The sequence below is a fragment of the Prunus mume genome, linkage group LG2, assembly GCF_029339155.1.
Source record: "Prunus mume cultivar Tortuosa linkage group LG2, ASM2933915v1, whole genome shotgun sequence".
Classification (NCBI taxonomy): domain Eukaryota; kingdom Viridiplantae; phylum Streptophyta; class Magnoliopsida; order Rosales; family Rosaceae; genus Prunus; species Prunus mume.
In genome coordinates, this window is record NC_142699.1 from 10,791,886 (window position 1) to 10,817,565 (window position 25,680).

Consider the following 25,680-nt stretch of genomic DNA (forward strand, 5'->3'; position numbering starts at 1 on the left):
AAAAAGAATGGATAAGTCACTTTTCACTTGCAGCTAACTTTAGGTATTGTATGGGGGAAAGTGGGAACAGATGAATGACAGTAAATTATACAGAAATTCAATTTATATTCAAAGGGAAGCGTTTACTAAGCTTTGTACCACATGGTAAAACAGAAACCAAAAGGTTTTCCTCTTCCTTATTGACAGTAGCATTTTATTGTACAATGATTGATGACTGTGTTGTTGAAGTGTACGATTGCTAATAAGACAACATGTTACCCCCCTAAATTGAAGTCCACGAACAACATATGACAATAGAACTTGATTAAATTTTTCAGCATCCCTTTATCATCCTATTGAAGTCAAATGCAGGCAAAATTGAATGGAAGACCATTTTCCATCACACTGGCAACTTGTGGCCTCCTGATTGCCCTTCTAATCTTACTGCTAATGTTCATCGCCGCCTTATACGAATCAGCTCATAACATGTAAAGATTTAATCCTTTGACAAGGAATCTTAAATATCATAATGTCCCTTCATTGTATGTAGCCGCAGAGAAGAACTTGAAATTTATAATAAGCTAAAGTTTTGGCTGCATGCTTGATAGAGGTGCTTTAAGGGTAGGAAATTCATGGCCGTCCTCAGTGGGGATTGGCCTAACCAGCATCATGTTAATTAGCCTCCAAGATGGCTTCACATTGTCACCTACAAGTCTCATGGAGTCTCACCTACAATTCTACAATTAGAGGAACCATAATTAACCATTTTCCTGTAGAAAGGTGCTAATGTTTGACTAGAAATGAACATTTCCATTCTCAGTCTACATGTCCAACTTGAACTATATCCAATAAACTACAAAGGATTAAAAAATTTGAATCACATTCATACCCATTGACATTGTACTTTTCTTAACACTTTTTGGGTACATGTATGCATAATCCAATGACTTGGCTATAAATACCCCTGTAGTACTTCTGTCAAAGGGAAACTTACCAAAGAACTCTAGCTATATATTTATCCAAACCCTCTTCTAGAATTCAGACTCTCTCTCTCTCTCTCTCTCTCTCTCTCTCTCTCTCTCTCTTATAGCAGCAACTCAAGTCTCATGAACAGAAGCAAGAGTATACCTTTGCAGGCCCCAACCTATGGAAACCTCATCACCGTTTTAAGCATCGATGGGGGTGGAATAAGAGGGCTTATCCCTGGAACCATCCTTGGTTACCTTGAAGCTGAGCTTCAGGTAGACTATTCAATCCTTATGTCCTCTGCATACGCATTCACATATAATGTCTTTGATCGATAATTCCATGTCAAATAACATTGTTTCTAAGTCATATAAGTACTCAAAATGTTTGATCATGTTGCAGAAACTGGATGGTGAAGATGCAAGAATCGCCGACTATTTCGATGTGATTGCAGGAACAAGCACTGGTGGCCTTGTAACTGCCATGCTTGCAACCCCAGATGAGAACAACCGCCCTGTGTTTGCTGCCAAAGATATTAAGGACTTCTACCTTACTCACTGCCCCAAAATCTTCCCCCAGAAACAGTAATGTTTACATGTTAAATGCCAAATTGTTGTTAAATATTACAGAACATGTTTTTGTTAAAATAGATTCTAACATAAGCACTAATTTTTTAAACAACAGCTGTCCAGTATTTCCTTATGCTACAAAGATTATCAAAGCTCTAGCAGGACCAAAATACGATGGGAAGTATTTGCATGACTTGGTTGGGCAGAAACTTGGTGACAAAAAACTGCACCAGACATTAACTAACGTTGTCATTCCAACATTTGACATAAAGCAGCTCCAACCAACAATCTTTTCCAGCTATGAGGTTGTCCCCTTACTTTGAATTTAACCCATCATATCACTTCTTGACTTAATTTTTTTGATCACCAGTTTAATGTTACTTTTACTGTTTGTTATTTGATAAAATTATGTGCTTTTCTTGGGTGGTTAGGTGAAACATAAGCCAGGCTTCGATGCTAAACTCTCAGACATATGCATTGCAACCTCAGCAGCACCTACTTATCTCCCAGCCCATTATTTTGAAACCATGGACCCAGAAGGGGAATGTAAGAGAATTTAACCTCATCGATGGTGGTGTGGCTGCAAATAATCCGGTACATATTTTCGCACATCTTCTAACGAAGTTTATAGAAGAAAAATACCACTCGACCACTAGCTAGTTGGTTTTCAAATAACTCTATGTTAGTGTCAATTGATTATATTTTTGCTCTTATTTCAGACTTTACTTGCTATTGGTGAAGTGACAAAGACAATAATCAAGGGGAGCTCAGATTTTTTTTCCCTATAAAGCCCATGGACTATACAAGGTTTCTAGTGATATCATTAGGAACAGGCTCAGCAAAAGCTGAGTTCAAATACCATGCACTTTCTGCAGCCAAATGGGGCTTGTTAGATTGGTTAACCAGCGGTGGTGGAACCCCAATAATTGATGTTTTCAGTCAATCAAGTGCTGATATGGTCGATTATCACCTTTCTGTTGTTTTCCAAGCCCTCCGCTCAGAAAATAATTACCTTCGAATTCAGGTAATTAATCCAATTCATCACTCATTGTTCGGACCACATTTACTGGTCACATTGCTGGCTACTATCTCTTTAATAAACTATATGAGTCCGAATCAGCTGTACTTAGTAAATGTGTTACAAATCGTATTATTATTTATCTTATTAGCCCAAATTAATGCAGGATGACACGTTAACCGGGCATGTATCTTCTGTGGACATAGCCGATAAGCAGAATTTGGATGATCTTCTGATAGTTGGTGAAAGGCTGTTGAAAAAACCAGTTTCCAGGGTTAATTTGGAGACTGGCAGGGTGGAGCCTTCAAAACATGAATCTAATGAAGAGGCTCTCACAAGGTAATAAAACCAACAAAATATTCATTTCCAAAATTTATGTGTTCAATTTTTGCAATCTGTAATAACAGAAAGTTGTAATTAACTGTGCAGGTTTGCAAAACTATTATCGGAAGAGAAGTGGCTTCGCCTTGCAAGGTCACCCCATGGACATACTCCAAAACCAAAACTCAACTACTGACTCTTTTGTTTTGCCATTAAGTTTTTTGTATTTTGTATTGAATTTTGGTGTTAATTAATTTGAGGGAAAAATTGTTGTAATAAATGATAATCATAATCAACACTATGATTATTAATTCATTTATTTTCTGTTTTACTTATTGGGAATAGATAGCCATAAATGATAATCCGCGTGTTATCCATTTTAGTCCAAATTAAAACTTCAAAATAAAACAAGAAAGTTGCTGGTCCAAAAAATATATTTTTAATCTTTTTTTCTTTTTACAAAGAAAACAATGAATTTCATTAATAAAAACAAAAATACACAGTGGTGCCGACGACATATATAAAGTTGCCTCGTTAAAACTCCTTCTATATATAAAAGGCGATTGCTATATATATATATATATATCATAGATATGAAAACAAGGTTATACTCAATTAGCATCCCATTTTATGGTTTATTTTATGCCCCGACCAGTTGCCAATAAAATTCAATCTTGAAAGAAAGGGTTTGAAAATTCTTGTGAAGTAGATATTGAGAGCAGTTGAGGGAGCATGCATATTGACCATGTGGTCATTTTTGTTTTGTGGTCTGAATCTCAGACCCAGAAACCATGAATTTTTTTATTCCAGTTAATAGTCAACTTGGATTATGATTCTTACCAACAAGTCCACTTAATCATTGTTTAAATGATCAAATAGAGACTTTAATTTTTAATTAATTTATTTGTCTCTTTTCATACGGACCCGTCAAAAGATTGACTTTCTTTTCTTTTGAATTTCTTTTTTTGGTTTTTGTGAGCGTGGCAAGGAACCAAACCAAAGAAACAAAACACACAAAAGGAAATTTATGTTAATTGGATGTGGGGAAAGTAGCAAAAGAAAAGGAGAAAAGTATAATAAAATTAAAATACTTCGATTTCTAACTCAAATAAAGAATCAAGTAAATACTGCTGATCACAACCAACATGCTGGTTGGTATTTATTGGGAGAAAATAATTAAATTACAATATGAACAATAATGAATTCATTATTAGCACTAATTTCACCATCTGGTTATTTATTTATTTAGTGCTTTATTTTAATTTTAAAAAAATCTAATTAGAGGGAATAATAAGCGTGAGATTAGCAATATGTGATCATCAGTTGGAGTTGCTGTCAGCTATAGCCTTTGGTGATCTCATTTCACGGACCTTCCTTTCCCTGGACAGAATTTGCGACACCCTACACACGTGCAGATTAATTAAGAAAATTAATTGTGATTAGTAATGTTTAATCAATATAACATATTTATGTTCATGCTAAAAAATCATATTAGATTGGCGAGTAATCAAATATACATACCTTACGAGAGCTTCTTCATTTGTTTCCTGATGAGCAGGCTCATAGATACCGGTTTGCAAATTCACCCTCGAAACCGGTTTCTTCAACAATTCCTCTCCAACTTTTACAAGGTTATTCAAGTTTTCTTGCGTAGCAATGTCCACTGAAGATACTGTTTTCTCCAATGTATCATCCTGCACCATACATATTTTCACTTCAACCCGTTAATTATCGATTTTTACTGTGAGTTTGGATTATTGATTATGGTATAGATTAATTCATAGTATGGCAGTAAATATATCCCAAATACCTGAATTCGGAGGTAATTTTTCTCACAGTCGAGAGCTTGAAAAACAGTAGCAAGGTGGAAATCGACCATGTCACTACTTGCTTGAGTAAATACATCTACCAATGGAGTGGAACCCCCTTTCGTCAACCATCCCAAAAGACCCCATTTAGCTGCATCATCGGCATTATATTTCTCTTCAGATTTTGCTGAACCAGTACCCAACGATATCACTAAGAACCGACCATACTCAGTTGACCTTATAGCAAAGAAGTCAGAATTTCCCTGGTGGATTTCTTTTGTCATTTCGCTTATAGCAACCAAAGCCTGATAAGAAAAAACAACAATATAATGAACGAGAGTTAAATAAGCTTTTGAAATTGCATGGTGTATTATAGATCAAGGTCATAATGTAATTATATATATACCGGGTTGTTAGCAGCAACGCCACCATCAATGAGATCGAAATCTCTTGATTCACCAGTGGAAGTTTTGGTTTCAAAATGGTGCGCTGGAAGATAGGTTGGGGCTGCTGAAGTCCCAATGCATATGTCCGACAGTAAAGCATTTATGCTAGTGTTCTTTTTCTCCTATAATCACCATCGAAACACAAAACCAACCATGTAACTATATTAGATTTAACAAAACAAGCATATATATACACACACACACACATATATATATATATTTAAAGATATGAAAACAAACCTCATGCTAGAAGACCATTGGTTGTAGCCGCTTTATATCAAAAGTTGGGATTATAACGTTTGTTAACGTGTCACTTAATCGTATGTCTCCTAATATTTCCTTCACTATCTTATGTAAATACTTCCCATCATACTTCGGTCCTGACACAGCTTTTACCATGTCCATGGCCTCACCAATCAATGTATAGTTGCTGCACAAGCAAAATATATGTGATTGTTAGCCACTATATATGTATAATATTAAAAAGAAAAAGGTGTTCAAGCTAAGATTAATTATACTAATAATTGATGTACATGCACAAGATTAATGACATTGAGTTGAATAGCTTGTTAGGTACCTGTCTTGAGGGAAGATCTTAGGACAATGTTCGAGATAAAAATCGTTAATGTCTTTAGCAGCAAATAAGGGTCGATTATTTTCATCTGGGGTAGTAAGCATGGCAGTCACAAGCCCACCCAGTGCTAGTCCCTGCAATCACATCAAAGTAATCTGCAAGCCTTGCTTCTTCACCATCTAGCTTCTGCATATGTGGCAAAGTTCAAGTGAAAATAAATTAGCAAGACAATTATTTTAAACATTATTAATTAAAGTTAAATTATGGGTTTTAATATATATGCTTAATTACCTGAAGCTCTGATTCTAGGAATTTGAGTATAGTTCCGGGAATAATCCCTCTAATTCCACCTCCATCAATGCTCAGAACGGTGACGATGTTCCCGTAAGTGGGAGACTGAAGAAATGATCTTGCTCTCTCCATTTGAGATGAAAGAGAGAGGCATACAGAATGCTGCACAACACAGGAAATGTATAGGAGAGGTACTCGGAAGGAAGAGTGCTTATTTATTATGAACTAATGAATAAAACTGCAGAGAGAATAAGCTTGAACCCTTAAAGAAGGCTGTTGATGATGGGATTAATTGAGTTTAGAAAACCTTGAGCACCTAGCTATGCCTTATATAGAGATCTTTTCCCCTTCCAACTTTGACCCCAAATTTGTATGCATGTCGCTATAACAAGTTTTAAGTTGGACCACTTCTGTCAGACTTTTCTAATTAAACACTGCATTCGTGTCATGTGGACACAATGGGTTACATATGGGTACTGCTGTATATTTTAACAATCAATGGGTTAGATCAGTATTGTTTTTATTGGTCAACCTCAATTGTTGAAAAATTAGGCCTGAAATTTGTAGGGATTTCTATGAAGCCATTATTAAAAAAGGGGAAATTTTGTTGTTGAATATCTTGATGAACAAAACATCTAAAAAGATTGATGATAAGTATAATGGTGATCAAAGTTTAAATGTGTCTAGACGTTTGACCAATATCTTAAACTATATATAGAGAGAGAAATTCTCCTATATATGCGGACGTCTAGACGTTATTACCGTGCGGACGTATGCCGTGTAGTTTCTACTACCCCTTTATGTTTTCCTCCCTATTTACAATGACACAACACAGTAATAACGCGCTTGACATCCTCATGAGAGAATATATATATATATAGCACATGAAAATATGGTAGTATATAAATAATTCCCAAAATTACATAGGGGTAGTGCTCCAGACCTAATTACTCTAAAGCCGACCCTTACATAAGAATTAGCAACAGATTAGGGGTGCAAAGTGGTATTTAACATTAATTAAGTTCCGCCACTTCCATGGAGAATCGTCAAAAGGTCCAGAAGAGTTTAATAAAATAATACTGGGTGATACAAAGGTTTAGCTTAATTATTATTCAACTATATAGCTGTAGCTAGCTGGTATTATATAGGTGTTTTGGCAATTGATTTACATGCTAGCTTTGATAAGTATGAGGAGAAGAGGTTCCTTCAAATGAATTGAAGATGCTTCTTTTTCTTTATGTTGAGATATAATTTAAATATATATATGTGAATCTTTGAGACTGGGTCAAGACCTTTCACAATCAGTATTTGTGGGTGAGCACTTTGGGAAATTTTAAAGAAACAAGAAGAAGAAGAAAAAACACCGAGAAGACAGTTCTAGTGGGAAAAAAAGCAATTACCAGAAGTTAGGAAATTTCTCTCATGTATACCAAAATTTCATAAGACTTTTCACATTACGGAATGTGAGAATTTTCTGCAATATTGTTTATGCATAGCTTGGTCGGACATTAAATATACCAAAATTCAGTTTTTTCCTTTGTTCGACTCTTTCAACTCTGTAAATGATACAATATGGGATCCGGTTAGATAAACCCAATCGAAAAATAAAAGTCTTCAGCAAACTTTATTTCTCCAACTTCCTTTTGCGACTATATATAATGCTATTAATAATACATGTGTGTAACTAATTTTCTTTTGTTAGGGCATGATGTAGCCCTAGTATGATAATTTAGTTTTCTTATTTTACTTATCTATTGATTGCCGTTTGATGTTGGATTCTTAATCACTATGCTTAATAAGTTGGTTGATTATCTGATGCTTGATCACCATTTAGACTTTTAATTGAGTTAATTGGATGCAAATTAGAGTGAATACCATACTTAATTTAAGGCTTGCTTCTTGTGATTAGGATTTGTAATTCGTCTAGGGTAAATACCATACTCCTAGGGTTTACATGCTTGTTCAAGGTTTTCACTGATCTTAATGAGTTTCTATGTGTTGATATTTGACCTAAATACCATATTCGAATTGCATGTAGGAATATTCGAGTTAGCATAAATACCATAGATATAATTCATGAAAAAGGAAAACCAAGCGACAACATCAAATGGTTAGTTAATAGGTAGGTGAATAAGAGGCTAGATCAGATTACTAGTGCTGAATTCATTGTCCTAGTGCTTCTATCAATTTGAATTTCTCATTCTGTGTTTCATGACTTTCTACTTGTTTTGTCTTTAATTCTCGTTGGTAATTAAATCTTTCTTTCATAAACCCTTTCATGTTTACGTGAGTATGCTATGTGTTTAATTTCTTGTTTATATAATTAAAGTAGTTTAAAGTATTTTGTGAAGTAAATTAGGTTAGACTAATTGGAAGTTGAACTCCATCCTTGTGGGAATGACCTCGTATTTGCCAAACTATATTACGATTGACCTTGTGCACTTGCGAAATATAATTTGTGTTTAGACTAAATCTCCAATTTTCAAGTTGTCTCATAAGCTCATTATAAATGAATGCACAAATTACCTTGGTTTTGTAGCCTCATAATGTCACGCGCAAAGCGGGGGTTGAGAAACCCACGCCCAGTTGCGTGAGAAAATAAAAACTAAAACAAAATAAAAGAAGGCGAAACATGAGTTAAAAATAAATTTATCTTATACAATAGCTCTAAAAATCTTACAACTTTACAATTAATAAACAAAGCTCTATCACTCTCATCTAATTCAACCTCAATCGATTTACGACCGCTTGCTCTACTAATTCATACGAAAATTAAGCAGGCTTTGAAGGGTGAGCAATCACAAACTCAGTAGAGACATGAGACCTTACCACAATAGATTGATATAACTAAATTAAGCGACATGCAATCACACAACCAAATATCACATTAATAATAATAATAATAATAATAATAATAATTATAATAATACTCTTCATTCTAACCCGTAATCTATATAATAGGACAAGCAATCTACATGTCCCATACCATGCATTTACCATTATGATTCCGAATGCCCCAGCTAACACCCATCTCATTATCCCATAATTCATCTTTTGCTAGTCATCTTATCCACACCATTGATCTCCAATCCCAAATCACCCAATTGACAATTATACTCCATTTCTTAATCTATATGTAACCTGCGCTTGCTTGACTTGGTACTAATGGACTCAACTCACAAAAGAACCTTCCCATTACCCTCTTTTCCATAATTTCTTTGTCAATCCAAGAATTCCAACCATCACCGATAACATATGATCATGTCAATATTAATAAAATATAATGATAATTAACAACACTTAAACACCCAATATCAATAGCAATCAAATAATAATATCATGCATAATATATTGCTCACGAAATTTAATTAAATCAATCTCTGCAAAAGGCCCCCAAGAAACCCCTTCCTCGATTCAAAGTATTGCTCCAATTTAAGAAAATACAAGCTAAGCCCTTTATCTCCTCCAAGAATTAATAAAATATAATATATAAATTAAATGGCAAAATATTAAATCTTCAAACTATATAATTTTATAAATATGGGGTTTCACACTAAGCTCTTCAATGTTATAAATACGGGGTTTCACACATAATCTCTTCAATGTACTTTGTTTATACCATATTTGACCAAGCAACTAGAAGCAACTCTAGGCAAAGTAAAGAGTCCCACATTGGAATATTATAAGAAGTGAATGCTCTATCACTATAAAGGAGACCACTCTCTTAGAAAGGATCTCTTAGGCAAGCTTGAAGTCATGATTCCTCTCTTACATTTAAGTTTGGGCCTAAATACAAATGTAAATATATATTATAATAATGAGAATATACTTGTGAAATAGCATTCATTAAATGAACCACTATATTTCTTTGTATGTTTATCGCTTCTCAAATCCTCCACGCAGAAGGTACTCACCTTCACTCATCATCAATCACACCTCATCACTAAGTTGGCCTCAAAGTGAACCATTTTTGAGCGTCAACATACTTCAACTTTGTAGCAAATACCCAATGCCTAATTTCTAAAGATGAACTAAGAGAAATTACATGAAAGTGTATATTTGGCAAGGAAAGCCAATTCTAAGAATCCTAAACTTAACAGAAGTGGCTTCGCCTTGCAAGGTCACCCCAAGGACATACCCAAAACCAAAACCCAACTACTGACTTTTTGTTTTGCCATTAAGTTTTTATTTTATTTTTAGTATTGAATTTTGGTGTTAATTAATTTGAGGGAAAAATTGTTGTAATAAGTTCAACACTATGATTATTAATTCATTTATTTTCGGTTTTACTTATTGGGAATAGATAGCCATAAATGATAATGCGCGTGGTTATCCATTTTAGTCCAAATTAAAACTTCAAAATAAAACAGAAGTTGCTGGTCCAAAAAATATATTTTTAATCTTTTTTTCCTTACAAAGAAAAATGAATTTCATTAATAAAAACAAGAATACACGATGGTGCCAACATATATAAAATTCAATCTTGAAAGAAAGGGTTTGAAAATTCTTGTGAAGTAGATAGTGAGAGCAGTTGGAGGGAGCATGCATATTGACCATTTGGTCATTTTTCCTTTGTGGTCTGAGTCTCAGATCCAGAAACCATGAATTTTTTTTCTTCCAGTTAATAGTCAACTTGGATTACGATTGTTAGCAAATAGAGACTTTTTAATTTATTTATTTGTCCTTGCCTTTATGGAATTTGTCTCTTTTTCATACGGACCCGTCAAAAGATTGACTTTCTTTTCTTTTGAATATATATATTTTTTTTTTGTATTTTTGTATTTTTTTTCTTTTTTTGGTTTTGTTGTAAGTAAGTGGGCCAAGGAACAAACCAAAGAAACAAAACACACACAAAAGCTTAGAATGGTACACAACAGAAACAAGGAAATTTATGTTAATTGGATGTGAGGAAAGTAGCAAAAGAAAAGGAGAAAAGTATAATAAAATTAAAATAAAGTAGCCAACATGCTGGTTGGTACTAAATTACAATATGAACAATAATGAATTAATTATTAGCACTAATTTCACCATATGGTTGTTTATTTATTTAGTGCTTTATTTTAATTTTAAAAAAAATTATAATTAGAGGGAATAATAAGTGCGAGATTAGCAATATGTGATCATCAGTTGGAGTTGCCGTCAGCTACAGCCTAGCCTTTCCATGTGGTGATCTCATTTCACGGACCTTCCTTTCCCTGGACAGAATTTGCGCCACCCTACACACGTGCAGATTAATTAAGAAAATTAATTGTGATTAGTAATGTTTAATCAATATAACATATTTATGATCATGCTAAAAACTCATATTAGATTGGTGAGTAATCAAATATACATACCTTACGAGAGCTTCTTCATTTGTTTCCTGATGAGCAGGCTCATAGATACCGGTTTGCAAATTCACCCTCGAAATTGGTTTCTTCAACAATTTCTCTCCAACTTTTACAAGGTTATTCAAGTTTTCTTGCGTAGCAATATCCACTGAAGATACTGTTTTCTCAATGTATCATCTGCACCATATATATTTTCACTTCAACTCGTTAATTATCGATTTTTACTGTGAGTTTGGATCATCGAATTATGGTATAGATTCATACTATGGCAGTAAATATATCCCAAATACCTGAAAACAATCCAGCTGGGGGATTGTTGGCTAGTATCAGGATTTCGGAGTAACCTCGTCCGGATGATGTAGGTCCAACCGCGGGGGAGACTCGTAGCTCACTAGCCGGCGGCGGCAGCGACACGTGTAGCCACATATCAATAACAAGTCCTACGCGGCGCGACGCATCATTCACACACCGCATTGACCAACATGTGTGATGAATCAAGCAATAAACATACTCTTCCCATATCGCGCAGCGACACGTGGAAACCACAATCTCATGCCTTCCCACACCCACCGCACATAGCCAACGACATGTGTGGGAAGCCTAGTAACCAAGGGATGGTACTCATCTAGCATACTCATACATCTCTCAACCATCCCTCAAACTCAATCTTTTCTCCACTCACATCCACAACCTCTCATACTCTATACATAGGCAATATAGATAGACATCCCAAAATTCATATAAACATATTCATAATACTCAAATATAACCATACCCAAAATATATTGCCAATGCGTATAAGAATATCCAAATCCATGAACCAAATAATTATTAAATCATATATACCATTTAAAACATATGCACAAATCTTTTATCCATAAAACCATGCGTATGCTTGAAAACAAAGTCCACTCACAGGTAATCCCAAGCTGCCCGGGCCCGAGAGGTCACCGCTGCTCTACGTCGATCGACACGAACGGAGCACCTATTTCGAGATATGAACCCTTAATTAATATCACGCACCCGAAATGGAAATTCACAAAAGAAAATACTTAAATCCCCAAGTTTCGGTGTGTGTAGCGTCCAAATGGAATATCCTAAAGTCCGGTTCAGGTTTAGAAATCGCTTACAATCGAGCGGTTAACGCTAACCCACAAATTTTGTATTATTGAATTGGCAACATTCGGGGCTCCGATTCGTGATCCGCGAATTCATATAGGATTCTAAGAGTACCTAGATCAACATACTTCAATTTGGAAACGATCCAACGGTTAGAACCTATCGAACTCTGGATAACACACAATATACGCCAAATCCGTTTGATAGTCAAACAACATCCGAATTGAGATCCGCGAAATCCTACGCACTCGTGACAACCTAAGGATCTCATCAGAATGTATTGCAGCTCCATCACCCTTGCCCATGCGCCGCCACAAGCGCCGCCAGCGCGTGGGTGTGTAGAGAAATTTATGGCGACGGAAAATCTCCAAATCATCAGCCACCTTCCCGGCTACAAGTTCTAGTCAACGAGTGGAGCATTTCATTCAACTACGGCCAAGTCCAATTCGGACGGCAAGTGGCCGGAATCGATGCCGGAAACTCACGGTTTAACCCGGAACTTCACGGCTTTGATCCGGCAACCACTGTCACCATTGTTGTCGCACAACCTAGGAAATAGCTAGAAGGAGAGGAGGGCTACATGTTCCAAGTGACAGGTGTAGCTCGCGATGGCGGAAACTATTCTTTGGTGACGTTGACGCGAATGATTTTGGCTGAAACTTCCGTCGTTGCCACCCATCCGTTCTGAGTTTTTGATCAGAGAAAATGGGTGTGCTGGGTAGAGGAGGAATAGATGAAGCTTTTGCAAGTGATGGCACTTTGAAATGGAGGTCGGACGGCGAAGTTCTTGCCGCTTTGAAATTCAGTGAAGCGAAAGTCGAGGAAGAGGGTTTTAAATACTGTATGAAAGAGAAAATGTGGGGTAAGAGTGAAAAATCTGATTTTCACTCTAGAACCCTTTATGAAATAATTACCTTTGCCACCGAATTACTTTTGATCGCCAAATCTTCATTACAACTCCGATTCAAGCTTACCACAAGTCTACGGATTTGTCTCAGTACCACCTACGCAACCAAACCACTCGATGTCTCAAAATCCTTCCGGATAAGAAAATGACCAAAATTACCCTTAACCCAAGGGTATATTCATAATTCACTTAATTTAATTAAAATATGAATAAATTTGGAGTCGGGGTGCTACACAGATTTTCACGAAAACCGACCAGTGCAAGAGGAAAATTCGCTGATCGATCTCCATCGTCCGGCCACCATTTTTGACGATCCAGGTATGAAAATCTATCCTTTCCTCATAATCTAGCTGATGGATGGGTAGGATTTCATTAATTTTTAGCCTAGATTATTTGATTTTCGAATTAGGGTTCGGCCGGTTTTGAGTTAGTGATTCCGGCCACTTCCGGACAGTTTTTGGAGTATGCCTAAGAACAAAAGTGACTCCAAATAAGGTGTTATACCTAGGGTAGGAATCTTGAGCCGTGATTTTGGGTTTTTTCGGCTATAGGTTATCGCTTTGAACACCCACGCGTGTCGATCCGTGTGGCGGCGTGGGCACCGTAGAAAGGGCATTCCATCCCAATGTGATCCTTAGGTCCTCACGAGCGCGCCAGGTGTGCTCGAACTTCAATTTGAATACCGTTAGAGTCGAGCGGATATCGCATATTGCGCATTATCCGGGTTCACTAGGTTTGGACCATGGGATGGTCCTGACTTTATTATATGTAAATCTAGACATCCTTAGAATCGTGTAGGATTTGGCGGATCGTAAGCGAGTCGGATACTCCCGAGAATGCCAACCCTAGGGCTAGGGTTATAATGCCGTCAATCGTGCTATAAATGGCGATTCGACAGTCCGATCTGGACCAAACTTGCAGGACATGTGTCCTAGACCTTGCAGAACCTATAGGAACTTTCATATCAGAATCTGGAGGTCGTGGACCCCGTGGGCCCGTTTGACCAAGGTTGGGTAGTTTGACCCTGGGTTGACCGTGAGACTTCCTATGTAGTGTTACCTTCCTAGGAAGATTAAAATGACCGTAGTGACATGCCTTGATTGTATGTTGGTTATGTGGGATTAGGATATTAGTTATGGTTCGAAATTAGGGGATTATCGAATGCTATACCGGGTTTGAGGTTTATACAATAGTAGATTTAATTCATATTTATATGTATTGGCAAGGATATAAAAAGAGTTTAGATTGTCAGTTTGAAGTGATATCGAACTACCTATGTACCTTCCGGATATTGACTACCCCGTGTAAGCACCGTCACTGATTGTGAGTCACACATGTCGTAGGAGTAGCCGTCGTGTTGACCACCCTATCATGGCATTGGTAGATCAGCGTATGGGGAGATATGTGAGATTGTGATTGGTGAATGTGATTTAAAGTAAAGGGTTTTAGGAAGAACTACGTGTGGCAGTCCTTGGCGGGTACATAGGCAGCCTAGGATAGCGCCTAGAGTGCAGGCGGGCTAAACTTCACTTAGGTGGTTTTATTGAATATGGTGCGGACCTTGACGTTGGTCCTGAAATTCTAGTGAATACGAGATGTGATTGTATTAGGAGGTTAAAACCTCATATGTTAAAATTGGGAAAGTTCGATGGTGTAAATTTGCATCCGGCGTTCATAATTACGTTTAAGTTTAGTAATTGCCTTATTTAAAGTATATTTTGGTTCAAGAGCTTTGTGGGTAGTTTGGTTTCGAAACATATTGAAGGTCGAAGGCCGATTATGTGAATTGCATGTTATTATATTGTGCTTGCTGCCAGTTGGTGTTATTAAATTATGTTTTATGCATGTTGGAATTTTGGGAAATGTTCAATTTATAGATGAGACTCCTCCGAATTTCCTACAGAAAATCTCAAGCCCTTAGTCCTTTTTGGCAAAAGAGGACACAGTTTTAGTAGGTGGGCCTGACATCGAGGTGACGTAGGGAATTCTACTGAGATTCATCCCGAGTTACGAGAAATTGGGCGGAGTCTCATCAATTGGTATCAGAGATCTAGGTTCAATTTCCGGTGGACCCCGCACCTTGTGTGCATCCTTATGTTTTGGGTATCATGATGGGTGCCATCTCGGAATGACACATTTTCGACGCTGAGGACGTCACCAATGGTATTTGAGATGCGGTGTAAAATTGTAACCATGGAAAAAATAATGAACCTTATGTTCGTAGATGCAAGGAACATTAAGGGGAATGTGGAGAGTATGAGTATGGTAGTAAGTGGAGATTGTTATGATTACTTAGTACTGAATTTCCGTCATGGTGGTTAGTATGAAAGGGTGGTGGAAGTTATAGATTTTATGAAGGAACATGGTTGTACACTGGCAAGTAGTTTGTAAGAACGGATTTATGTTCCAACAGAAGTTCATTATGAACTAGGATGAATTGAGGCAAGATTCTTGCTGCTTTGAGGTGTGGATTTTTGGGGCATCACCTCTGAGTGATCATAATAACCATGCGTGGACTTTGGATGAGGATTATTTGACATTGTTGGATTTAGGGTATTGATGATTACACTTAAGGGTGTCACGTTTCTAGAAACGTGTATATCCAAGTTGTCGTATCTCAATATCCTATGAAAGGAAAGCTGAAGAGCTGAAAGTATTGAATCAGCTGAGACGAGGTAAAATTGTCAGAGAAAGTTGATGGACAAGTTACATGGGAATGGAAGAGTTGTGAGCCCAACCAAGGAGGGTCGTGACAAATTAAAGTGGAGAAGTAAAAATGTTGGGTGGAGAGTTACTTCATTCGTGGGGGCTCAAATGCTGCGATTGACAAGAGTAGGGCATTAGGTTATATTTTACATGCTTGAGGTGAGAATTGCGTAGGAAGCAGGAAAATGTTTGGCGATAGGAGTAAAGGATTAAAAGGGGAAAAATTATACGTATTTTAGAATTTATTTTAAACCACCCTAGGTACTAAAAAATTATAAACGTTGCCTTGGTTAAGCGGCATGCTTGATTGCCCCAAGAGTCCTAGGGGTACTCGAACCTTGTGGAGCGATTAATGCGGATCAGGGTGGCTAAATGCCTCTTGAATCCTGCGAGGAATGCGGCTTAAGTCGACCTTGTGTCATTGAGACCTGCGAGTGGGTGTCACTAGTAGTGACACGAGGAATTGTTGGCTTGTAAATAATTGATGAAAATAAAATGAGTCTGCCTAGGGTGGTAGATTAAATTTTAGTTTCAAGGTCCTCAGCGAAGGAATGTTTTGAAGTTGAGTGACCCTTGAATCGAAATTTCTTCATGCGGGGGTTCGGGTTGTGGAGGGGGATACTAGGAAACCAGAGTGGTAGAGACAAGCCCATTACCCACACTCGTTGGAGTGATAGGTATGAAATTTCGAGGACGAAATTTTTATAAGGGGGGTAGATTGTAACACCCCAACTCCAAATTTAATTCATATTTTAATTTAATTAAGGGAAATTATAAATTTACCCTTAAGGTAAGGGTAATTTGGTCATTTTCTTACTCGGAAGGATTTTGGGACAACGAGTGATTTGGTTGCTTATGTGGTACTGAGACGAGTTTGTAGACACGTGAGGGGCTTAAATCGGGTATTAAGAAGTTACGAGCAAAACATCACCAGTGGCAAAATCGTAAATATTTCGAAGTGGGTTTTGATAAAGTCGAAAAGCCCTCAGCTCTCTCTCTCTCGCCTCTCTCTCTCTCTCTCTCTGTCGCAAAACTCGCCGGCGATCGCAGCAACCGTGAGGTTTCGCCGGTTGCCATCGTCACCGGACACCGTTTGGGTCGAGACCGGTCCCAAAATGACCGCTGACTCGCGTCCTTCCCACCTATTCTCCGATGTCGATCGGCGCGACGCCGTCCGGATTTTTCATAAAACCGATTGGTAGACAGAGGAAAATTCCACGTTTGATCTCGTCGTCAAGCCGCCATTTTTGACGATCCAGAGATATGGAAATCTATCATTTTCTCATGATCTAAGCTAATGGATGGGTAGGATTTCATTAATTTTGAGCATAGATTATCTGATTTTCGAATTAGGGTTCGGTCGATTTTGAGTTAGCGATTTCAGCCACTTCCGGTCAGTTTTTGGGGTATGCCCAAGAACAAAAGTGACTCCAAATAGGGTGTTATACCTAGGGTAGGAATCTTGAGCCGTGATTTTGGGTTTTTTCGGCGATGGGTTATCGCTTTGGACACCCACGCTCTGCCGGCGCATGTGGCGGAGCGTGGGCACTGTAGAAAAGGGGCATTTCGTCCTGATGGGATCCTTAGGTCTTCACGAGCGAATAGGTGTGCTTGGACTTCAATTTGAATACCGTTAGAGTCCCGAACGGATATCGCATATTGCGCATTATCCAGGTTCACTAGGTTTGGACCGTGGGATCGTCTTGTATTTGTTATATGTAAATCTAGAGATCCTTAGAATCATGTAGGATTCAACGGATTGTAAAACGGAGTCTCGGATACTCCAGAAATGCCAACCCTAGGACTAAGGTTATAGTAACCGTTCAATCGTGCAATCGTGAGCGATTCGACTGTCCGATCTAGACCAAACATGTAGGACATGTGTCCTAGGCCTTGCAGAACCTATAGGAACTTTCGATCAGAATCTGGACATCGTGGACCCCGTGGGTCCATTTGACCAAGGTTGGGTAGTTTGACCCTAGGGTTGACCATGAGACTTCCTAGGTAGTGTTACCTTCCTAGGAAGATTAAAATCACTGTAGTGATAGATCTTGATTGTATGTTGGTTATGTGGGATTAGGATATTAGTTGTGGTTCAAAATTGGGGGATTATCGGATGTTATACCGGGGTTGAGGTTTATACAATAGTAGATTTAATTTATATTTATATGTATTGGCAAGGGTGTAAAAAGAGTTTAGATTGTCAGTTTGAAGTGCTATACGCACTACCCTATGTACCTTCCCGGATATTGACTACCCTGTGTAAGCACCGTCCTGTGATTGTGAGGTCACACGTGTTGTAGGAGTAGCCGGCGTGTTGACAGACCCCATATGCGGCGTTGGTCGTCGTACCGGCATATGGGAGATATTGATATTGTGTTGAGTTCACAAGTGTCGTAGGAGTGGCCGGCGTGTTGACAGACCTCATACATGGCGTTGGTGTATCCGCTTATAGGAAGATATGTGATATTGTGTTGAGGTCATATTTGTCGTAGGAGTAGCCGGCGTGTTGGCAAACCTCATACGTGGCGTTGGTATATTCGGCGTATGGGGAGATATGTGATATTGTGTTGAGGTCGCATGTGTCGTAGGTGTAGCCGGCGTATAATAGACCCCATACGTGGCGTTGGTATATCCGACGTATGGGGAGGTATGTGATATTGTGTTGAGGTCGCACGTGTCGTAGGAGTAGCCACCGTGTTGACAGACCCTATATGTGACGTTGGTAGATCCGGCGTATGGGGACATATGTGAGATTGTGATTGGTGAATTGTGATTTAAAGTAAAAGGGTTTTAGGAAGAACTACGTGTGGCTTAATCCCTCGGCAAGGGTACGTAGGCAGCCTAGGATAGCGCCTAGGTGCAGCCGCGGGCTAAACTTCACTTAGGTGGTTTTATTGAATGTGGTGCGGACCTTGACGTTGGTCTTGAAATTCGAGTGAGTTCGAGATGTGATTGTATTAGGTGGTTAAAACCTCATATGTTGAAATTGGGAAAGTTCGATGGCGTAAATTTGCATCCGGTGTTCATAATTACGTTTAAGTTCAGTAATTGCCTTATTTAAAGTATATTTTGGTTCAAGAGCTTTGTGGATAGTTTGGTTTCGGAAAATATTGAAGGTCGGAGGCCGATTATGTGAATTGCATGTTATTATATTGTGCTTGCTGCCAGTTGGTGTTATTAAATTGCGTTTTATGCAGGTTGGAATTTTGGGAAATGTTCAATTTATAGGGGACACTCCACCGAATTTTCTGCAGAAAATCTCGAGCCCTTAGTCTTCTTTGGCAAAAGAGGACATAGTTTTAGTAGGTGTGCCCGACATCAAGGTGATGTCGGAAATTCCACAGGATTCGTCCCAGTTACGAGAAATTCGGGGCAGGTCCTATCATCAGAGCCACTAGGCCGTGTGGTGCGAGTGTGCCGATGAGGACTTCGGGCCACTAAGGGTGTGGATTGTAACATCCCACATCGACCAACGGAGAGGGGGTGATGTGCCTTATATGTACATGCCCGCTTCCATCTAGCACGAGGCCTTTTGGGAGCTCATTGGCTTTGGAGTCATAGGAACTCCAAAGTTAAGCAAGTTGGGGGCTAGAACAATCTTAGGATGGGTGATCTATTGGGAAGTTGCTTGTGAGTTCCCAGAAACAAAACCGTGAGGGCAGAGAGAGGGCCCCAAAGCGGACAATATCGTGCTACGGCGGAGCCGATCCTGGGATGTGACAAGAAATTTATAGTTAAAACCCTAGAAATTAAAGAGAAAGAGGGAAGAATGAAATTGAGAAGAAATAAACATAATATGCCCCTTACATAAGTCTTGTGGAGGTTCCAAATGTTACATGTCTCAATCATTTCATTCCTTCCTAAATGAAATTCAACATTTTCAATTGTTTCCCACAACGTGTTGTTACACCTCTTACAAGGACAACATATTCTAATTGCACTCGGGTTGTGTGTATGTGCAAACTCAATAAAATCCTTGATTCCATCCAAGTATTTGTCTGCGCATCTATTCAGGTTTTGTATCTACCTCATGCTCATAATTCCTGGAACCACAATCACAACACAACAATCACAACAACTTCATACGAAATCATAATGTCACCTTATGCCTCTGGTAAGGGCCCTATCCCATTCGAGAATGCATAGTCATGTCACGTAATTTACGGCTACATGAAAGTAGATTTCGACGTGGATGAATTTTGGCAGCATCTCGATACAGTTCTTGAGGTGTATCGTATGTATAAAATACCTACGTACCACCCGAAGAACGTACAGAGATGACACCGGAATCTCTACAATCGAAACCTAATCCTGTAGCCATACACTATGTGACATGACTATGCATTCCCAAACTGTCCAAATAATGGGACAATTCAAGAATTAATTGGACCGTAGTCATGCTTTACGCATTCATGCATGAAATCCAACTAATCTCGAACGGGAAACTAAGTTTTACTAAAAATAAAATAAAAAAAGTACAAAGTTAATTGAAATTAACTTCGTACATCACAACACATTGTGTTACATCACGCACAATTTAACAACATAATATAAATATAATTTCACTCAAAAAAATATAAACATAACAAACTAAGTTTAACATAATGTAATTAATTTTATATTTTTAAAATATAATACGAATAAAATACCTTCTCAATCGTTCTCCGTCAATTGCTAATTACAAATATCCCTAAAGAGAACGAAATTAATAACGTTAGTATGAATCTACATTAATACTTTTAAACTAACGACAAAAAACACTTACAATGAACGTACTGAATTCCCAGCATAAGCAGAGTGAGCTTTTTATTTTTATTTTTAAGTCTGCCTCTGCAATAGAAAAATCCAGATAATATGAAGAAGATTTTTGCGCGACGAATTCCTTTTCATCACAAAAAAAAATAATAATAATAAAAAAATCCGTTGCGCAAAACCTCATTTTCGTCGCACAAGTGGTCCATTTTGTTGCCCAAAATACATTTTTCGTCGCGCAAGTACATGCCGACAACCCACTTTTGCCAGATGAAAAATAGTTTTCGTCGCTCAAAATTTCATCGCTCAAAAGACAATTTTCGTTGCGCATGAACGTGCCGACATCAAACTTTACGCGACAACATAAATTTTTGTTGCGCAAGTATTTGGCACCAAATAAAAAAAATCCCACATTTTTCTTACGCGGCGATAACGTTTGTCGTCGAGCTAAGTAGTCTTTTGTGACGACAATAATCATCGCGCAAGTGTTTGGCACCATATAAAATAACCTACGATTTCTATCTAACTTTACGCAACGATAACGATTACCGTCACGCTAGGTTTTCTTTCACGACGATATGTGTCGTCGTGCAAGTGTTTGGCGCAAAAAAAAATAAACCCGTGTTTTTCTTCCTCACTTTGCGCGGCGACCATGTTTTTGGTCGCGCTAAGTTTTCTTGTGTGACGAAATTTTTGGTCATACAAGTTTTGGATAGTTTGGGCGACGAATAATTTTTTTCGTCGCTCGTCGCCCAAATAGTAAAATGTAGTAATGCTTGTGCACTTGCGAGTATAATTTGTGTTTAGACTAATCTTTATAATCTCCATTTTTCAGGTTGTCTCATAAGCTCATTATAAACGAATGCACAAATTACTTGGTTTTGTAGCCTCATAAGCTCTTCAATGTACTTCAACTTTGTGGCAAATACACAATGCCTAATTTCTAAAGATGAGCTAAGAGGAATTACATGAAAGTGTATATTTGGCAAGGAAAGCCAATTCTAAGAATCCTAAACTTAACGGAAGTGGCTTCGCCTTGCAAGGTCACCCCAGGGACATACCCCAAAACCAAAACCCAATTACTGACTCTTTTGTTTTGCCATTAAGTTTTTTGTTTTTTGTTTTTAGTATTGAATTTTGGTGTTAATTAATTTGAGGGAAAAATTGTTGTAATAAGTTCAACACTATGATTATTAATTCATTTATTTTTGGTTTTACTTATTGGGAATAGATAGCCATAAATGATAATGCGTGTCGTTATCCATTTTAGTCCAAATTAGGGGTGGGCACTCAAACCGGTGAACCGAAAATCCGAGCCAACCAAACCAGAAAACCGAGTTGACCAAAAAGTCAACAACGGTCAAAATCGATCCTAACCTCGTTTGGATCGATTTTGATCCGATTCCATGTCTTCAAAAATCGGACTGGGCGAACCGAACCGGTCAAATTAAAAAAATATATAATTTTAATATATATTTATTTTTAGTGCTATATTTTTAATTTCGAAAAAAAAAAACTAATATTTATCGAAGTTCAATTTCAAAATATCTCTAGTTTCTAACTTTAATATTTATTTTTATATGAAATTGAATAATTTGTTAATTTTCAAGTAAAAATAATAATATTTCAGTTGAGAATTGTATTAAAAATTAATTTTTATAATCCGATTCAAAACCGAACCGGACCGGAATTGTTTCAACCCGAACCAAACAGTTTTTGAAATTTTTTTACTACAATCGAATCGAACCAAACCGAATGAATAATATCGGATCGGTTTTAATTTGAGGCAAAAACCGGTCCAACCCGAACCATGCTCACCCCTAGTCCAAATTAAAACTTCAAAATAAAACAAAAGTTGCTGGTCCCAAAGATATATATTTTTAATCTTTTTTTTTTTTTTTACAAAGAAAGCAAAGAATTTCATTAATAAAAACAAAAATACACGATGGTGCCGACATATATAAAGTTGCCTCGTTAAAGCTCTTTCTATATATATAAATAGGCGATTGCTATATATATGAAAACAAGGTTACACTCAATTAGCATCCCATTTTATGGTTTATTTTATGCCCCGACCAGTTGCCAATAAAATTCGAATAGAGGCTTTTTAATTATTTATTTCTCCTTGCCTTTATGGAATTTGTCTCTTTTCATATGGACCCGTCAAAAGATTGATTTTCCTTTTTTCTTCTTTTTTTGGTTTTTTGTTGTAAGTAAGTGTGGCAAGGAACCAAACCACACAAAAAAACTTAGAATGGTACACAACAGAAAAAGGAAATTTATGTTAATTGGATGTGGGGATAATAAAATTAAAATTAAAATACTTTGATTTCTAACTCAAATAAAGTAGCACTAATTAGCACTAATTTCACCATATGGTTTATATTAATTAAAAAAAAATTATAATTAGAAGGAATAATAAGTGCGAGATTAGCAATATGTGATCATCAGTTGGAGTTGCTGTCAGCCACAACCTTTCCATGTGGTGATCTCATTTCACGGACCTTCCTTTCCTTAGACAGAATTTGCGCCACCCTACATACGTGCAGATTAATTAAGAAAATTAATCGTGATTAGTATTGTTTAATCAATATAACATATTTATGATCATGCTAAAAAACTCATATTAGATTGGTGAGTAATCAAATATACATACCTTATGAGAGCTACTTCATTTGTTTCCTGATGAGCAGGCTCATAGATACCGGTTTGCAAATTCACCCTCGAAACCGGTTTCTTCAACAATTCGTCTCCAACTTTTACAAGGTTATTCAAGTTTTCTTGCGTAGCAATATCCACCGAAGATACTGTTTTCTCCAATGTATCATCCTGCACCATATATATTTTCACTTCGAACCCGTTAATTATTGATTTTTACTGTGAGTTTGGATCATTGATTATGGTATAGATTCATAGTATGGATATCCCAAATACCTGAATTCGGAGGTAATTTTTCTCACAGTCAAGAGCTTGAAAAACAGTAGCAAGGTGGAAATCGACCATGTCATTACTTGCTTGAGTAAATACATCTATCAATGGAGAGGAACCCCCTTTCGTCAACCATCCCAAAAGACCCCATTTAGCTGCATCATCGGCATCATATTTCTCTTCAGATTTTGCTGAACCAGTACCCAACGATATCACTAAGAACCGACCATACTCAGTTGACCTTATAGCAAAGAAGTCAGAATTTCCCTGGTGGATTTCTTTTGTCACTTCGCTCATAGCAACCAAAGCCTGATAAGAAAAAACAACAATATAATGAACGAGAGCTAAATAAGCTTTTGAAATTGCATGGTGTATTATAGATCAAGGCCATAATTTAATTACATATATATACCGGGTTGTTAGCAGCAACGCCACCATCAATGAGATCGAAATCTCTTGATTCACCAGTGGAAGTTTTGGTTTCAAAATGGTGCGCTGGAAGATAGGTTGGGGCTGCTGAAGTCCCAATGCATATATCCGACAGTAAAGCATTTATGCTAGTGTTCTTTTTCTCCTATAATCACCATCAAAACACAAAACCAACCATGTAACTATATTAGATTTAACAAAACAAACATATATATACACACATACACACACATATATATATATATATTTAAGGATATGAAAACAAACCTCATAGCTAGAGAAGACCATTGGTTGTAGCCGCTTTATATCAAAAGTTGGGATTATAACGTTTGTTAACGTGTCACTTAATCGTATGTCTCCTAATATTTCCTTCATTATCTTATGTAAATACTTCCCATCATACTTTGGTCCTGACACAGCTTTTACCATGTCCATGGCCTTACCAATCAATGTATAGTTGCTGCACAAGCAAAATATATGTGATTGTTAGCCACTATATATGTATAATATTAAAAAAGAAAAAGGTGTTCAAGCTAAGATTAATTATACTAATAATTGATGTACATGTACAAGATTAATGACATTGAGTTGAAGTTAAGATTGATGTTAAATAGCTTGTTAGGTACCTGTCTTGAGGGAAGATCTTAGGACAATGTTCGAGATAAAAATCGTTAATGTCTTTAGCAGCAAATAGGGGTCGATTATTTTCATCTGGGGTAGTAAGCATGGCAGTCACAAGCCCACCAGTGCTAGTCCCTGCAATCACATCAAAGTAATCTACAAGCCTTGCTTCTTCACCATCCAGCTTCTGCATATGTGGCAAAGTTCAGGTGAAAATAAATTAGCAAGACAATCACTTTAAACCTTATTAATTAAAGTTAAATTATTGGTTTTAATATATATATGCTTAATTACCTGAAGCTCGGATTCTAGGAATTTGAGTATAGTTCCGGGAATAATCCCTCTGATTCCACCTCCATCAATGCTCAGAACGGTGACGATGTTCCCGTAAGTGGGAGACTGAAGAAATGATCTTGCTCTCTCCATTTGAGATGAAAGAGAAGACATACCGAATGATGCACAACACAGGAAAGGTATAGGAGAGGTACTCGGAAGGAAGAGTGCCTATTTATTATGAACTAATGAATAAAACTGCAGAGAGAATAAAGCTTGAACCCTAAAAGAAGGCTTGATGATGATGGGATTAATTGAGTTTAGTAAACTTGAGCACCTAGCTATGCTTTATATAGAGATCTTTTCCCCTTCCAACTTTGACCCCAAATTTGTATGCATGTCGCTATAACAAGTTTTAAGTTGGACCACTTCTGTCAGACTTCTCTGATTAAAAAAAGAGCTTGTCCAATATAAATCCCTATATTTTCTATTCCCTAGACATATACTCACCATTCTATAAATCTATATGTAAAACCCAATTTCAAATTTAAATGACTAGTAGGATATAGGATGTCGTAGTATTTCTATGTTTTTACATCATTGCCACTAAACTTCATATTTTATTTATAATTTATTTCAA

At 37.3% G+C, this 25,680-nt stretch overlaps 1 protein-coding gene and 2 pseudogenes across 3 annotated transcripts; 1 reads left to right on the forward strand and 2 right to left on the reverse strand.

Moving 5' to 3' along the window:
- The first annotated feature begins 999 nt into the window (after positions 1-999).
- LOC148919602 (patatin-like protein 2) lies at positions 1,000-2,875 on the forward strand (annotated as a pseudogene). Its single transcript, XR_016124409.1, has 6 exons — positions 1,000-1,220; positions 1,348-1,529; positions 1,630-1,819; positions 1,946-2,108; positions 2,234-2,538; positions 2,699-2,875. The product of XR_016124409.1 is annotated as a patatin-like protein 2 (transcript).
- A 1,161-nt stretch (positions 2,876-4,036) lies between these two features.
- On the reverse strand, positions 4,037-6,250 carry LOC103320308 (patatin-like protein 2; annotated as a pseudogene). The gene is made up of 7 exons (XR_016124410.1): positions 5,973-6,250; positions 5,685-5,867; positions 5,348-5,537; positions 5,068-5,229; positions 4,664-4,966; positions 4,375-4,547; positions 4,037-4,254 (listed from the first exon to the last, which is right to left on the reverse strand). The product of XR_016124410.1 is annotated as a patatin-like protein 2 (transcript).
- A 16,806-nt stretch (positions 6,251-23,056) lies between these two features.
- Positions 23,057-25,323, reverse strand: LOC148919603 (patatin-like protein 2). Its single transcript, XM_089046738.1, has 7 exons — positions 25,062-25,323; positions 24,773-24,954; positions 24,414-24,606; positions 24,130-24,291; positions 23,724-24,026; positions 23,446-23,618; positions 23,057-23,324 (listed from the first exon to the last, which is right to left on the reverse strand). The coding sequence occupies exons 1-7, from the start codon at positions 25,212-25,214 to the stop codon at positions 23,237-23,239; spliced, it is 1,254 nt and encodes a 417-aa protein (XP_088902864.1). The 5' UTR covers positions 25,215-25,323; the 3' UTR covers positions 23,057-23,236.
- Between the last annotated feature and the right edge of the window lie 357 nt (positions 25,324-25,680).

What these genes read in the sequence shown, in the direction of transcription:
- LOC148919603 (XM_089046738.1), bottom strand. Translation starts at nt 25,214, where the DNA reads ATGTCTTCTCTTTCATCTCAAATGGAGAGAGCAAGATCATTTCTTCAG. An exon ending in AAGATCTTCCCTCAAGACAG is followed by an intron (nt 24,607 to 24,772) that starts GTACCTAACAAG and finishes TTGCTTGTGCAG; the next exon opens with CAACTATACATTGATTGGTA. An exon ending in TGGTCTTCTCTAGCTATGAG is followed by an intron (nt 24,292 to 24,413) that starts GTTTGTTTTCAT and finishes TGGTGATTATAG; the next exon opens with GAGAAAAAGAACACTAGCAT.